The following is a 17412-nucleotide window of genomic DNA, read 5'->3' on the forward strand; positions in this document are numbered from 1 at the left end:
CGAAACATAGCTCATTTGGTTCGCAAAAGGTCTCATAATAACCATTTCGAGCCGCAATGGTAGCAACATAAGTCCCCGGTCATAGATGCGCGCTTGTGAATGCAGTTTCTAGAAAGCTTTTCCGCACACTTTTTAGTATTTTTTTCGCTCTGGGGTTTCAAGAATTTCATCGTATTGGAGCCCTATTACTTTTTATTTGTATGCAAAAAATCAAAAATTCTCGCGGCGAGAAAAAAACAACAGTTTGGATTTTTAGACTTATTTTTTTCTGATGAAGAGTTGTTGATGAAATCGATGAGTTTATTCTGATGAAGAGTTGTTGATGAAACCAATGAAATACATTCAGAATAATTTAAATAAAAGCAAGAAAAAACGATAGTTAATTTCAGAATTAAATCCGAAAAGAACCAAGGCTCAAAATCCGAAAACCAAAATATATAAAAATTGCTTTTATCTTCGGTTTTTTTTCTTTTTTTTTCAAAAACGACGTTGTTGTACAAACAATCTGTGCTATTTGCGCAAAAACCGACTTTTCTTGTTGTTATAATAATTTGACAACTAGTTGGCTTACCTCCTACAGGATAACGCAGAGTGCGTTCACAGTCCTGATTTATCGCATAAGCCACATCTCCCGTCAGCCGGTTCTTGGTCAGGATCGAACCAGTCACCGGAACGTCATTAAGAACTTCCTGAAATCATTCAAAGCTTTATTTTAGAGACAAAGTGGGAAAAGTTGATTTTGAATTCTTGGGCAAGCGTTGTATAACTTTCGCAAAAAAAAACTAACGACATTGGAAAAGGTCAATACAAATCAAGTGAAGAGTTGTAGAGTTTAAAAAATGTGTATTTTAGCTTCAAGAACTAATTTTAAATAAAAAGATCATGACTAAAATAAGCCAAGTTAGCCCAGAAAATTCCACAGTCATCAGTCTTCTAATAAAATAATACATAGTCAAGCAGCACCAAAGTTATTTTACTCCAGAATAAATTATAGTCATAGCAACTTCAAAATTGTTATTTTTTGGTTATTTTTTCTGTTAATTCAATTCAAAGTTGTAATTCAAAATAAAATCAAGTTTTACATTTTTGAGTTTCTTTTTTAAACTCATTTCAATTCTTCTTCAAACGGCAAGAACATAGCCGGATAAAAGTGTAGCAATCTAACGGAGATGGTGTTTATTAGCACCCTAGTGGTGCAAATAATTGAAGCGTAAACTAATCATGCTACCGAAACACAGCTAGCAGCTGATGATTAACAAACAGTAGTAAAAAGAAGAAATGAAGCAAACACTCAAAGACTCAGAAGAAATGAACTCAGAGTAAAAAATTTTCTTCGAAACCCAGAAGGCTTTGAGAGTTTTGCGTGCTTTCTAGTCAGAATATCAGAAGCAATTTTCTGCCACAACGTTATTCAGTTGCAAACATTGTCTAGGTCAGAAAAACAGGAGCTTTTAAGTTCCTCATAAAAGGCCTTGAAATTAATTTGGTTGATGTAAAAAGTTTTTTGAAAACAGCCCAATCCCCATCAAAAGTTTCCGGCATATGCCAGTTCCTTCGAATTTTTGAATACTGAACTCTGATTGGCTGACAAAATTTTCGCGCATTTGGTCCTTGCTTAAAGAACGCTCCCGGCTAATACAGTTTGCGCGACGTGGAAGTGCAAAATATACAACATATTCCTACCGAGAACTGAGATAAACTCTAAAAAGCAGCAACAGATAAAGACAAGACTGCTCGTATCAGGGCGAATCGCTGAATGTTCCGACTGCCTTTTAAGGTTTATGGAGCAGTAATAACCTTAAAAAATTCAATGAAATAAAACAAAATAAAATTTTTTTTCTCTAAAATTGATAATTTTTTTTATGAAAATCATCCCCCCACACGCCATATAAAATACAAAAGGATAGATTTCGCTCCTTGTAACAAACCAATTATGGCAAATAAGCTTCTTGAAACCAATTTGGAGCGATTTCTAAGACGGATTAACTCTCCGCTTAAGCGTTAAGAGCGCGAAATATATCGCGCGTTAATTGTCCCAAATTGGTCAAAATGGCCAAAATGGCAAAGTTTAAACCCCCGTAACTATACCATAAATGATCAGAGGTAAAATATCTTTTTAAATTTGAGCTCAGGACAACAATACCTTTCGAATGATATTTAAAAAAATTCCGTTAAAAATGGCTAGTTAAAAAGTCGAAATTTGTCTGAAGAAAAAAAACCCACCCCGAGCACAAATATTCCGTCACTTTCGTATCGAAAGTCAGAACAATAAAAATCCTTAAAGCAAATTGAAAATCAAGTTGTCAAGATTTAAAAAGGAATTGCGATTGATGAGAGCGAATCAGTAGAAATAATTTATTAGGTTTTAACTACTTTGGTAAGTTTTTTTTTGGAAGCATAAAGCTTGAATGTTTATAAAATAAATGAAATGCAGCCATGTTTAACAATTATTCTGTTAGCTTGAATATCGGCCCTGATTGAAATTTAGAAAAATATGATTTCGAAGGAAACGAGACAGCTGATGTCGAAGGCGAAGCTCCAATTTTTCTGAATGCCTCTCAGAAGCTATTTTTGATTGAATTTTTTTGTCAACGGTTAGGTATTGTTGTCCTGAGTATACACTTGAAAAAGTGTTTCACATGTGATTATTTTTTGTAAATTTATGGGGGTTTAAAGATTGTCTTTTTGACCAATTTGGGACAACTAACGCGCGATATATTTCGCGCTATTAACGCGTAAGCAGAAATTTAATCCGTCTTAGAAATCGTTCCAAGTTGGTTGAACGAAAATTATTTGCCATGTTTGTTTTGTTACTATTTGTGCAATTTCTCACTTTGAATTTTTTATGGCGTGTGGGGGTTGATTTTCTCAAAAAATCTCAATCAAAAATCATTTTTTTACATTTAATTTTCTCATGTTATTATTGCTCCATAGACCTTAAAAGGCAATCAGAACATTTAGGTCTTCGCTCTAATACGAGCAGTCTTGTCTAACTTAAAGATCTCATAAAAAGGGTGAGTTTGGACTATTCATCTTCAATGGACCTAATTTTAGTTTTTAATGAAATATTCTGTAACTAGCAGGGGCGGATTTAAAGGGGGGGTGGTGGGGGCAGGCGCTTGGTCCGTCAGGGATTCGACCCCCTGCCGACCCAAAATGTCCCCCCTTCGTACTTTTTTGAGATATCCATATTTGGTGACGGACCCTAAAATTTTTCTACTGGCGCCAATACATACTATTTTTGAGAGGGAGCGGGCACCAAAAAAAAACGCGATTTTTTGGTCAAATCTTTCCATAAAGTGCATAAAACGCCTTTTTGGCCTGTTTTTTTTTCAAATTTAAAAAAAGGTCGACAAAATGTTTGAAAATTTTTTGAAAATCCCCCCTCGATAAAAATCTTAGATCCGCCCCTGATAACTAGGGATAATGAATAGAATGAAGAGTCACGCAAAGCAGGGAAAGATTAGTATTGGCAAGAATAAAGAGCAAAGATTTTACCAGGTACAGCTGAAATAAAAAGAAAAACCGTCACCTTTGTTGTTAAGAAAAGTATAATTTATTAACATAAGAATCTGCATAACAAATTAATCGGAACGCGGCAGCGCGTAAACCAAAGCACTTGTCTTATCAATTAAAATCCGTCATGGTTTTTACTGATAGATTCCTATTTCGGATAATCTTCTGATGTTTATCGATGTTTGAGTAAATTAAGTAAAAAGATGAAAATTTCGTTGTTTTCGATACGAAATGAACACATAAACTTGTTGAAAAATGTTTTTGCAACTAACCTGCGATCGGCTGCATACTTCCAGCACCAGGTCTGTAGTGGCAAGATCGACCACTTGGCCTCCACAGAAGGGCTGAAAGTAAACTTGAATTCAATAGTTTGCGACAAGTTTTTCAAAATGATTCGCATCAGTTAAAGTAGCCTAAAATGCTTCGAGTCGAGACCCACGACAACTGATGCACAGCCATTTGATTTCATTCAAGTCTAACTTGGAGAGTTTTGGATCAAATTTGAAACAGGGATAGCGGGGCCACCTTTATTTGGTGTAATGGGGGGGGGGGGTGATCGGTTGATTCAAAGAACATCTCTGAATTTTCATTTTTATGGCATTTTTTGCTAAGCTTTTCGCTTGGGAATTTTAGAGCTGCACAATTATAAATAAAAAATCAACCGTGTTCGCTCTACTGTCACTGCATGGTCTCGTTTATACGTGAAATGAACGTTAATAGAAAAAACATTTGTAAAAGTTCCCAGCTGTAGTATTTGCGGAAAAATTAGTATAACAAACTGGTCTCTCGCTTGGCCGGATAAAATTTTTGGGCTCTTTTTTGTCCCTACCCCGCCTGCAAAAAGTTAGGTTTTTTCTTCTGAAAATCTCGCACTGTTCCCCCCAGCCATTTCACACATCTTTGTCTTGGGCATCTCTTTAACTATATCCCCCTTCAGGTACTTAGAAACAAATATCCCACCTAAATAAATCAACGGTTATGCATGAGAGAATTTTATACCTAGTAACGAATCTAATCTCCCCCAACCCCCTTTGCAAAAGGGGATATAAAAAAGAGATCCCATCTTTGTACTAAGGGTATCCTTGTTTCTGGTTTAAGGGAAAGATGAAAACTGAATTGTTTATCTCTCACCAAAAATAGAAGGCTGACAGCGAGAATCATTTGTCCATAGAAAGAGTGACCCCATCCTCCTTTGCGGACTATGGATGTATGGCCTCCCCATAAGACCACTCCGCCTCCTCTCAACATGATTTCACTTTTAGATCGTTCTGTACTAAAAATAATTAAACCCTAGTTAAACCATTACTTAATCACCTCTACTTAAGATTTTGTGGGTTAAAACATACCCTTGATAAAGTTTTTAATTTTAAAGGGACGATTAATAAAATTTTGGGGTTAAAATTTTTGAAGCTCGCAAGCGATGATGAGAAATTCAAATCTATTGTAGTTTTATACAAAAGTTGTTCCTTTTTGACATTGCATTGGGCAATAGCTCCAGTGACATCTTTTCCTTGGAATGTTTTGGCATTTTTGAGAAATTTCATTGAAAATGTTAACCTTGAAGAAGTTCCTTGGTGATAATCTAAACTGATACACGTAATAAATATTTTGAATTATTTATAAGCTGAGTCGCAAAAGTGTATTTTTATGAACTTTTTTTTGCAATTCAAGTCAGATTAATCTCAACAAACCACAACAATACAAGCATTACTATGAGTACACTGATGGTAAAAACACATGTAATGATCTGATAGTTGGTTTTGGCACTGAAGGCGTTCCAAAAGAAAAAGCTTACTTCAATTTTTCATTCAATTTTCTACAATGTATATATGAATATATTTGAAGCTTTGCTCAGTTTTAAATCTATTAAACCTTTGTCAATTTTAGTTTTTTTTGTCATATTAACTTAGTGAAAATAGTCGAACAGTAAACGCAAATATAGACTGTGGTGATTTATTGGCCAAATCAAACTACTTTTTCTCTGTGGTTTTTTTGATATCATGTTGTCATGGTCAATAATAAATAAATAAATGAGGTCTACTTTATTTTTGAACATCTCTGCTGATTAATTAGATTTTGAAGTATTGTTGAAATCATGGGCTTGGCTTTTCAATCAAATTTTAGTGGTAACTGCAATCTATCTGCCTTAGCATGTGTATCGGCTAGCGTATCTACTTATCAAATGAAAATTATTTTGTTCACCAGTCATTTTTTGACGCTCAAACTTACAAAATACAATTTTTGTTTCCAGATAGGGGAATATAAAATAGAGGAAAGTGAAACTTCGCTCTCTCGCTTTTTAATTAAGTGCGTTTGAAAATTATTTGAGGAAATTATTAAGCGAGCATTACTCGGAATTAGTTTATTGAAAACTGTATTCTTGTTCACGAAAACTAACTGATGAGCATTTTCCCCAAATTTTCAGAGCCCAACATCAACAGAAAGTTTGGCTAAAACAATACAATTGAAAGTAAAACAAGACTGCTCGTATCAGGGCGAAGCCCTGAATGTTCCGACGGCCTTTTAAGGTTTATGGAGCAGTAATAACATTTAAAAATTCAATGAAATAAAACAAAATGAAAAAGTTTTTTTTCTAAAATTTGAAATTTTTTAGGAAAATCATCCCCCCACACGCCATATAAAGTACAAAAGGATAAATTTCGCTCCTTGTACCAAACCATTTATGGCAAATAAGCTTCTTTTAACCAATTTGGAACGATTTCTAAGACGGATTAAATCTCCGCTTACGCGTTAATAGCGCGAAATATATCGCGCGTTAATTGTCCCAAATTGGCCAAAATGGCAATCTTTAAACCCCCGTAACTTAACGAAAAATGACCGCAGGTGAAATATCTTTTCAAATTTGAGCTCAGGACAACAATACCTTTTGAATGATATAAAAAAAATTCCGTCAAAAATGGCTAGTTAAAAAGTCGAAATTTGTCTGAAGAAAAAAAAAACCCACCCCGAGCACAAATATTCCGTTATTTTCGTATCGAAAGTCGGAACAAATATTAAACAAATTGCTGGACAAGAAACAGACTTGGAAACCAAAAAAAACTGCTCGCCAGCATTTTAAGGTCTACGGAGTAGTGTTTGCTTTAAAGAAAAGCAAATATTCCGTCATTTCCTGCAAATTTTCCGTCGTTATCTTCAAAAATTGGAAAAACCAGACAAATTGTATCAAGGCAAAGCCTTGAAGGTTTCTACCTATTTTTGGGGTCTATTGAGATTTGTTTGCTTTAAATAATAATTAAAAAAAACCAATGAATTTTTTCAAAAACAATCAATTTTTTTTAAAAAAATTATTGCTCAAACGCTTTGTAAAATTTAAAATTATTTGTTTAGCATGCAACAAAAAAATTTAATTGACTAAGAAGCTTGGCTCAATTGGGATCGATGTATGTTACGGATTAAATCTCAGCTTACGCGTTAGTAGTTTTAATTAAATCGATCGTTGATTGTCTCAAAGTTGCAAAAATGGCAATCGCTAACCCTCCAAATTTGTTTTGAAAAAATCACAGCTGAATTTAAGGAATAGTTGTTAAAATTGCTAGTTAAAAAGTCGAATTTTTTCGGGAGAAAAAAATCACCCGGAGCGCAAACATCCCGTCACTTTCTTTAAAAGTCGGAACAAAAAGACTGCTGCTATATCAAAGAAAAGCCCTGAATGTTCCAACTACCCCTCAACCGGGATCGAATATATTTTACGTAAGATCATAAACCATAAACAAGACTGCTCGTATCAGGGCAAAGCCCGGAATATTCCGAGTGCCTTTTAATGTTTAAGGAGTAGTAATAACCAATAAAAATAAAATGTAATGAAATAAAATGAAATTTTTTTTCTAAAATTTGATTTTTTTTAAATCATCCCCCACACGCCATATAAAGTACAAAAGGATAGATTTTGCTCCTTGTATCAAATCATTTATGGCAAATAAGCTTCTTCCAACCAATTTGGAACAATTTCTAAGACGGATTAAATTTCTGCTTACCCGTTAATAGCGCGAAATATATCGCAAATTTATAGGACAACAGTACCTTATGAATGATTAAAAAATTCCGTCAAAAATGGCTAGTTAAAAAGTCGAAATTTGTCTGAAGAAAAAAAAACCCACGCCGAGCACAAATATTCCGTTACTTTTGTATCGAAAGACGGAACAATTATCAAATATCAAGCGTAGAAAATCGAGTCGTACAAAATTATTGCGTTTAATTAGCTTGCCTGAATTTAATTTGGAAGATTTCTGTAAGGAGCATTCACTACGGGATGATTCACTACGCATAAACAATCTTCGCTACACTTTCAGTCTCATAAAGAAAGCTTCAAAACGCACATAAGGAAGGCAGTTTTCAAATTCTGAGATAAAAGCATTGCTTTATAAGAACTCAGGAGGTCAAAATTTTCAATGGAAAATTGTGTTAAAAAGTCAATTCGATTGCCAAAAATTGACGGAATAAAAAAGTAATTCAAACATAATGTTCTGCATTTTCGAAAGTCGGAACAAAAACTGGAACTGGTCAAGTTGTAAAGACAGACTTAATTTAATCGAACTTTCGGTGACTGGCCTATTAACATTTGTGCCGAATAGCATACTCATGTAAAAAAGAATAAACATCTAAATGAAACAAAAATATAAACAAGCGTCACTTGAGTTTCCTAAGAACAAATCATGAAAAAACCTATTCAGATCATAATTTTCCCACATCAATCCATAAAGTAGATGGGACAAGGAGATAAAAATATTTATAATTTAAATCTATCACAACGATAAAACTAGATGCCAAATTATAAAATTTAACCCAGATTTTCAATTTTGCTCAGCGAAAAGATTTGATCAGAGAAAAATAACATAAAAGTAAACTAAAAAAACTCAATCAAATCAAATTGATGATAATTTTTATATCAAAGGCTTCAAGAAAGATCCTTCAAAATTTTGAAATCGCTTAACTTGAAAGTCTTAAATCAAATGAGCAGTGAGGAAATTTATGGAGTTTTCCTGATACTAGCACTACTCACTTCAAAGAAATCAGCCAATCAGGCTATAACAAATCAAAAATTGGGTAAAAAATTTACACCGACAAAGAAAACTGAAATTTTACACACTTACCCAGAATTTTGATGTATTTGGCAGAATTTTTTGGCAATACATTGACAATTTTTATTAAAGTTACTCGTAGCATCGATAATTTTCAAAAAAATTAATCGGCAATATTGAATTTTTTTCTTTCCAAAATTAGAAAAAAAAACTAAAACAATTTTACAGATTATAATGGAAAAAGATTATTAAAGGGTTCGCTTGTAAGTTATTTGCAATTTAAAACTGGACTCTGAATTAGAGCGAAAAATAATATTGAATTTTATGGTGGATAAACAGGAGGAACAATTCGATGATCAAAGACCTCTGAGAGAATAGACGAATGAGAGACATCTGCTATAAAACTGTGTATAATAATGGTAATATTGGAAGCAGAAAGAAATGCAATTTTTGTTTAACATCTGAATGCAAGCAAGTTGTACTCGTCTCTGATCCAGCTAACTGACCGCATCGTATTTTCTGTTGTCTGGAAGATTTTTTTTTCATGATCCAAATTCAATTCAATTCAAGATGAAACAAAAATTAAAAAAAAACGCTAATAATAAGTTAATTTACTATCCACTTGGACACAATATCTGCTGATTTGCTTTTACTGAGTACATGTTGTCTACTGGACATAGACAATGGCGTATAACTTGATGCAGACAGATAAACATTATAAAGAGAAAATAGGATTTTTATCAATGTTTCTATGTGTTTTTTTTTGTTGAAATTGGATCTGCCAGTTAATAAGTTGGATTATTGTTGATTTTTATAGACTGCATAACGCCATAAATGCAAAAAGCAGATGCAGAATTTAGAAGATAAAAAATCTGTCTCAGATTTTGAAAGAAACAAGTAACTAACTGAGGATCTGCAATCATTCAAATGCGAAAAACGGTGATTTGAATCGAGCATTGAACATCTTTAAAATCTCAAATCAGTTTTTTTTTCAATAAAATTGGATGAATAATTAATGAATTTGCCTTGCAGTTGTTGTAAGCGTTCTCGGAGTTTAGAAAACACTCATCAATAGTAAAAGCAAACCATTTGAACAGTTTTGGAACAGAAAAAAAAGAGGGATATAAAGCTGCTTCAATTTTGCTGGATAAAATCAGATTCGTTCAATTAAATCTAAAAACAATCAGTTATTTTGGCACACAAAACTGTATCGCTCTAAGCAAGATTTAAAAAAATGGAAATCATTCGTATTGACAAAGCAATTTTTTTTTGCTTCAAAGCGAAAACTAGTTCACCATTTTTAATGCTTTCGGAACCCACAGCAAGAAACGTTATTCAACGGAGTAAAGTTAAAAATGGCCGGCCGGAATAGCAATTCAAATCCAGAATAATTTTTTTTTCATTTAGTTTGATATTTTCACTTAAAGTTGCCATAAATCTGCTTACAAGTTAACGTTTTTTTTTTTCAAACACGTGAATAGAACAAAATTCTATGAAGTAACATTATGAATGATCCCATATGGTAAAAGCTTCGTTTTGCAAAAGCAGTCTTATAAAACACTATTATAAACAATACAGCATTTTGAACATTGTGACGAAAACAATTAGCAAAATATTTGATACACTTTGAGTGGTTTGTTTGAATGTTTTAGCTGGAATAGCCGATTCATTCATTATTTGGGATTTGCTCCGTTGGTTTTTGGTTTCAGCCTCCAGTTACCATGTAGATGCAAACAAAACAACCATCAATTTATTGTGCTACGTCTACAAAAAACTGAAGCGAGGAAGTCTGAGCTATTTACTGAAATTGAATCATTCATTTTATTCAGAAAATCTATTTTAATACACGGACAGCTGGTTCCTGTCTAAGTAGCACAAAAAGTTCCAACCACAGTAAAAAAAAATTTATATCATATTGTGTGTTTCTGCAACCCGGTGGTGTGAGAGAGAGAGAGAGAGAGAGATAAAGTTTGGCCTGCAATAATTTTGGGTGACGTCAATAAATTACATGTAATCGAAAAAAAAAGTTTTTTCGCGAAGAACTCAAAACAGTTCGAAAAACAAATATAAATACATTTTTGAAAATTTTGTTGTTATTTTTTTAATACTCCTAAGACACTATAAAGACCCTATTTTGAACAATTTGAGGAAAATTTTTGAAAAAAAAAAACAGGAAAAAAGCCGCTTTTGGGCAATATTTGGAAAATTTTAACCAAAAAGATATCATTTTTGGCGCGCTCCCCTTCAAAACGCTCCCCTTCAAAGGGTTGGATCTCATGAAAAAAACCAAAGGGGGGACGCTTTGGTTGGTGAGGGGGTCGAATCCCTGAGAGAGAGGGGCGTTCGAGTATTAATTTTTTGAATAAGCCGCTAAAAAGCTTCGCAAAGTAAATTCAATGGAGTTAACGAACTGCTTAGCTCAAATTTAAAAAAAACCTCAATAAGCCTATTGTGGATAAGACTTCCTCGCTCGCACTATTGGCTAAAAATTTACGCTAAAACTCAAAAATAAAACCAATTTTTCTGGACACTGAGAAATTTTTTTGAAAATTCTTTATATTTGTTCGCGTTTTGACTAAAAATGCTATAGTATGAAAAATTAATCAACCCATTCTGATGATGGAGGCCATTCAATTAGCTGTTTTAATTTTTGAAATTAAGGAATTGATTTTTCAAAAACTTTCGTTCTTAAGATATCAGCGAAGCCCAAAAAATTTTTGAACTCCTTTTCCTTATTGATACTCTCATTTTATTTGTTTGTCCAACTAGTGTTGATTTGCGTTTTTGGCAATAAAAACTGCCAAAAAAGTCTGGTCGGCAAATTGAAGAAAGAGTTTCTTCAATTTTATTTATGTGAATTTCGAAGACTTGCTTTATTTTTTTTAAGACATTATCAAAATTTTCTTGGAAAATCAACATTTGGATTTAGATAAAAAAACTCAGAAAAAAACCAAACATGTTTCGTCAAGATTCATCATTGCGAGACCAAATATGCAATGTTTGGCACTCCAAATACCAATTTAAAAAAATTTTGAAATAAGAAATAGAAAATTTTTATTCTTTATCAAATGGCACTAAGAAAAATTATCTGAAACACAGAGGTGAAGCGTCACATAGCTCACAAAAGCAAGAAAACAATTTCAATAAAAAACGGGAAGATGAGCTCGATTAAAAAAATTTTTTGCTTTCAATGATGTTGAATTCCTTGATATTATGAATATCTTATCTGTGCACTGTGGCTTTACTGACTTCCATGATTAGTAATTAATCTAGCACAGAAGCCAAAAGGAGCTTTGCTTCTTTTGCCATACGACGGAGGCGATGTTTGCAAGCTAGCGAATAGAAAACTAAAACAAAAAATTAATGGAATATGAAAGTTACGATTTTTTTTCCGGAAAAATGACAGTTTCATTTTTCTAAAAATAGTAACTACATCCAGCAACATTAAGCAAGTTTCCAGCGTTTACTGAGATGCTACTTGTCGGCAATTCGTGGTTACTTGCCGATTATGCTGAAAGCAAAAAAAGCATTAACTTTTTGTAATGGAAGCATTAAGTTTTTTACCACAAGCAGTCTGATTTATGTAGAACAAAAAAAAAGTTTGATTACTTCCAAATGATACAAAATAAGTTGTCTAAGCCGACAACTCTTAAACCCCAACTAACAAGGCCGAAAAAAAAACTTCTAGACAAAAAAGCTATGAGAATAAAATATTCCAGTCAGGTTGAGTATGTTTACAAGCGAACAGAATTAAATAACAACAATTTTATCAACATGAAAATCAACTGAAACACAAAAGCCGACAAAGCCTAAGCAAAAAAATGTTCTCTATGAAACATTTCAATTTCATAGATACTGGAAAAAAAGCTATGTCCAAGAAACTTAGAATGTAAAAGCTACCGCGAACGTAAAGGCTACCGCGAACGTAAATCCTCGAACTTGTTACGGTTCAATAAAAAAGGAATTTTTAGGTTTGTAAGAAATTATGTTTATGAAAAAAGTACATTTCCGATTCAAATAACAGGCAGAAAAAATGCACACTAACCTTTCGTTTACTCTATATGAATCTTTCAAGTGATACATGCAGATTTGTTTTTAAATACGACGTAAGAGGTTGAGTGATTCATATTGTAGCAGATTTTTCAATTTTTGTGATTCGAACTGCAAAAAAATTTCAAAACAGTGTAAAACTTTTGTATCTCGAACTTTCGATTGCAGAGGAACTTCTAGCGCTAGTCTAGCGTAAAAATTTCGAATGAGTGTTTTTTTTCCGAGTTTCAAATAAATGTCTTTCTTATTTTTTTTTTGAATTCTATGAGATTTATACAACTAACACTTTATGATGAAACTAACCCAAATTGAATTAAAAGATATTTTTGGTTAGCTGAAAATTCTTAGATTTTGAGTGCTTTTTTGGGCTTCTTGAAGGCTCATTTTTCATGAGAATAGTTCAACTTATGCAAATAAATTAGCAATCAAGCCCAAAAATTGAAACTTAAACGCGATATTTTTCCGGTTTTATTCTGATTAAAAACCGAAAAAGCAAGGATGCCCTTTTCATTGATAAATTGCCTTGTTCAACAGCATTCAATTATTGTAGCCAGAAATGGCAATGGGTCGATATTTTGCTGGCTAGGCAGGGCGGCCCGCGATTGAATTTCTTGGCCCGTTAGCGGTCCATTGCAATGAATTTCTTGGCTCGTTGCGCCCAGGATGCTTATACACTGCTAAAAACATAGTTCAGAAGGAAACTAAATATATAAAAATGAAAAAATTCAAAAAATTCATGTACTTACTAAAGACCAGAAGATAAAGCTTCGGCCTATTGCTGCCCGTTGACTTTTTTTGAGACTGCGGCCCAGGCCCCACCCATTGCCATTTCTGATTGATTATAGCATTGTTGCCACCAATTGATATTTTCAGAATTTTCGGAAAGACAAATCGAATAAATAACATGGTCAACATCCAGTTGGAGAAAAAAACAATAAAGCAAAGACACAGAAAAATGGACTTGTTTTTTCGAAAAAAAAAATCCAAATTTTGAAGATATGGCTTTTAAGCTCCAAAAAATTTAACAGCAATTTGAGATTGTTATTTTTTTGATGGACTTGGGTCAAATGACAGGAACAGGATCAAAACGTAAAATTGACTTTTTGGTGGAACAACTGAAAATTAAAAACAAACTCGAAACTAAAAGTTGTTCACTTTTTTGTGACTGACAGTTAGAAAAATGCAATGAACGTAAGGAAACAGAAAATGACTTTCTTTGAAAAATAGTTCAAGTTTCGAATTTCAAAGAAAAAATTGATGCCCTTAAAACTATTCGAAATAATAGAACAATTCATGACAGGCACTTTTTTGATAACACATTATAACAAAATTTGCAAACACTGGAGATCAATTAGTAATTCTTTTCACTTGGAGATCTAAAAACCAATTTCCACTTTGGAAACTAAAAAAGAATCACGTTTTTCGTCACCTTTTCACGTTTGCTATTCTATAGAGGAGCTTGTCTTTGTTTGAACAAAAGAATTGAACAGTATTTAGTCTCTTAGCTTTTTTCCTTCCACCTGCGACCTTTTATTAGTGAAAAATTTGTTTATTTGGTTCGACTGTTAAAAAACTTGATCCGACTTGGAAACGTGGTCCGACTTGATGTATGAAGTATTGAGGTTATAGAAAGCATATTTACGTCTTCATTTTTGACCCAGTAAAAGAACTCGTTCAAACATAAAAAATGAAGCTCATGCGAGGTGGGGGAAAAGAAAAGAGCCCGACTCCTAATAATCAACCCTCAATCCTCACTCAAACAATAGATCAAAGACCACAGAAGAGCTTAAATCTAAACTCTCTATGCTAACTATTTGACTCCATAAAAGTACACCGCTTTCAATGTGCGAATAAAAAAAACCTGGTCTTGTGTACAAACAAAAAAGAATTAAAAAATGAAACTCCGACAAAACAAGCAGACAAAATTTAGTTCAATTTTCCGTCGATTTTTTGAATTCAAAAAAATAAGGTCCAACTGGTATTTGAACTCCTGAACATTAACTGCAACAGCAGCCGCGTTTTTTTAGGCCTGGAACTTATGCAGAGTTAATCAGGAAGCTTCAAGATTGAAGGTTCAAGTTCCTGATCCCAATAAAGTTTCTTGATCCCGATTACAAGACACTTGCTGATTACAAGACACTTGCTCTCGCAAGTAGTGTATATACACATTACCGGCAGAATTAAATGATCTTTTTTCTTTCGGCTCTTCTTTAGGTCTTCAAAACGTTACCATAGATGTCCGTCATTAATAGCGTCATATGAAGTCGAGTGATAGATAATTCTTGCAGATTTTTCAACGTTCAAGATTACTGCGATGAGACTTCAGAAGTCAGCTAATTTAGATTTTCGATTGCAGATCACCTCCAGGCGCTGGTCCAGCATGAAAATGTCGAACGCATTTTCGTGTTTTTTTTATTTCGAGTTGCAAACAAACATGTTATCTTATCTCTTTGAATTCCATGAACCTTATGATTGAAACATTTTCACAAAACCAATACAAATTGAAACAACTGGATCATTATAAAAAAATTTTTACTTAGCTGGTAATTCTAACACTTAAGTCATTTTTGAAACTCCAGCGTTCTTTTTTGGTGCCTGTTGAATTTTTGTTATTCGTGAGAGTAATTTTATTTTCTTTAGCAAATGAAAACCTGACTTTAATTTTACAAGAAATCAAAAATCATATTTGAGTGTGAACAGTCTTCTGACTTTTTCTTATTAAAAGAAAATTAAAAAAAATCAATACACTTATATAAATGATAAATTACTTCGCTCATTAACTCCTAATGATTGTAGCATTGTAACAAATTGTTGATGTATGCAAAAATTTCAGAAAAACAGATAAAAAAGAAAATCAAAAAATGTATTGATAGGATGTCATTTTTACATAAGACTTGTACATTTAATAATTTACAATATTTTTACACACTAATGGTGGGTTTCATTCAACTTCTGTACAGATGAAGTAACTATTTACAATCAATTTTAAAGGCGAATACTAATGCTGATGCTATATTACGCAGCTGAATTGTAAGCACGGATAAATTTAACGACCCATTTAATTTCTATATTTCTTACATCAATTATTCAACTTAAATTCGATAAGTCTTTCAAGGCTCTATCTCACAATTCGCACTTCTTCCAACTAAAACTTCTCATTCGATCTATTTCGTGTTTTCATTCGGTCTATTTGCAATTTTTTAAAGATGTCTTTATCATTTTTTCCGGTTGTTCTTTTTGGTTCGGACTTGCTCACGTCATTGCAATGAAGTTGTGTTCTGGTTCTGGAGTGGTGGCTATTCATTAGAGCTGTTTTCATTATTGGTTGCTCCACTGTCCTGTGTGGACTGCAGTCCTGCAGCTATAGCCAGTGCCTGTTTCACCTGGTCCCCCTCCAGTCTAGAGACAGAGTGAGCTGGCATCGCAGTTCCACACATGGGACAACCACCTTCACTTTCCAGAAAACTACAAAAAATAATAACTTTGCAAAACTTTCACCAGAAACGATAGAAATATAACAAGGATAACCTCGGTTACTGTGCAAATAGCACAGGAAGTTCCGACCAACATAATAAATCCCCACCGAAAAAAAAATTAGAAGTAAAGACAAAATAATTAGAAGAAAGGAAACTATTTTCCACAATTAGTGTTGCAGCTATTCTTTATTTTAGCAGAGGGCAACTGAATTATGTGAACAAAACACGAAAGAATTGATCATAGATTAAAAAACGCCATGTTGAAATTGTAGACGAACTGTTAGACTCTCATCAAAATTCGTCTAATCTAAATTAATCTGAACCTGTTTTTCTCGACATTGAAAAAACTTTTTCAAACATTTTAGATTCCAGATCACGACCAAAGTGCTTTAATATGATACAACATTTGACTCCCTAGAGACAGTCAAAATTGGCTGAACACAACCGACACGAAACCAAAGTTCCATCCCACCCGAGATTGGTCGGTACAATAATTATTTTCAGAAAACTTGAAAATTTTGCCCAAAACTTTAGTATTACTGTAATTAAGGAGTTCTAGCTGCAAACAAAACTGATGTTTCTGACGAGTAAATAAATTTTGTGCCCTGAATTTGAAAAAGGTTGAAAGATTTCATAAATTCTAAATTTTTCATGAAACCCAAACTGCTTTTTTAACTACTCACGCCTGGAACTCTGTGAATATAGCCGGGAAGCCACACTTCTCCACTGGACACACGGTCCAGTTGTCCTTCACCAAGTGACGGCCCTGAAATAACAGAAAGTTTTCCTATTAACTGAGCAAAACTTGCCGCCTGTTAACAAACAGGTAGATTTTTTTTAATTATATTCTGCTCTGTGCTCTTGCGTAATGATATTACATCCTAGACCAGAGCGAAAAAAAGCAAGCGAAGAAATGGTTTTCGGTTTTCTAATTAAGAAGAATCCCGTTATGAGTAGTGAGAGATAATTGTGAAACAGTTGTGTGAAATGAATAGAAAATAGACTGACAGTGGCGATGCAGTAGGGCACGTTGTTCTTGCACTCTGAGCAGCTCAGCTGGTAGTCTGGCAGTTCGAAGTTGCAGTAGGGACAGGCGGAAGTGCCAGCGTCTATCTCGCTCTTGTCCTGCTTCCTACAACACCACATCGATACCACCACTTCACAATTAAAACAAGTCAAAACAAAATATAGCCAACAAACATTTACATTTGGCAAAACTGTTGGAAAAGTTAACAAATTTGAGGAAACTGGGAAAAACCGGCTGACTATTCGCTTTAAGAATTTGCTTCAACTTTTCATAGATTAAGTTTTCATAAATTTTCATATATCAT

At 33.5% G+C, this 17412-nt stretch overlaps 2 protein-coding genes and 1 long non-coding RNA gene across 3 annotated transcripts in view; all 3 read right to left on the bottom strand.

Moving 5' to 3' along the window:
• LOC134846573 (uncharacterized) overlaps positions 1-17412 on the bottom strand; it is a 99117-nt gene that overhangs the window by 74291 nt on the left and 7414 nt on the right. The gene's annotated exons all lie outside the window — the stretch shown is intronic.
• Positions 3789-5236, bottom strand: LOC134846989 (uncharacterized). The gene is made up of 3 exons (XR_010162843.1): positions 5074-5236; positions 4648-4789; positions 3789-3860 (listed from the first exon to the last, which is right to left on the bottom strand). It is a non-coding gene; the product is annotated as an uncharacterized LOC134846989 (long non-coding RNA).
• LOC134846985 (WD repeat-containing protein 19-like) overlaps positions 15455-17412 on the bottom strand; it is a 107313-nt gene continuing 105355 nt past the window's right edge. Inside the window, exons 30-32 of the mRNA XM_063864458.1 lie at positions 17090-17213; positions 16765-16847; positions 15455-16070 (exon numbers count right to left, since the gene is read on the bottom strand). Of these exons, the coding sequence (XP_063720528.1) occupies positions 15902-16070; positions 16765-16847; positions 17090-17213 (376 nt within the window). The 3' untranslated portion in view covers positions 15455-15901. The remainder of the gene's footprint in view (positions 16071-16764; positions 16848-17089; positions 17214-17412) is intronic.

This window comes from Symsagittifera roscoffensis, chromosome 5, assembly GCF_963678635.1.
Source record: "Symsagittifera roscoffensis chromosome 5, txSymRosc1.1, whole genome shotgun sequence".
NCBI classification, from domain to species: Eukaryota; Metazoa; Xenacoelomorpha; order Acoela; family Convolutidae; genus Symsagittifera; species Symsagittifera roscoffensis.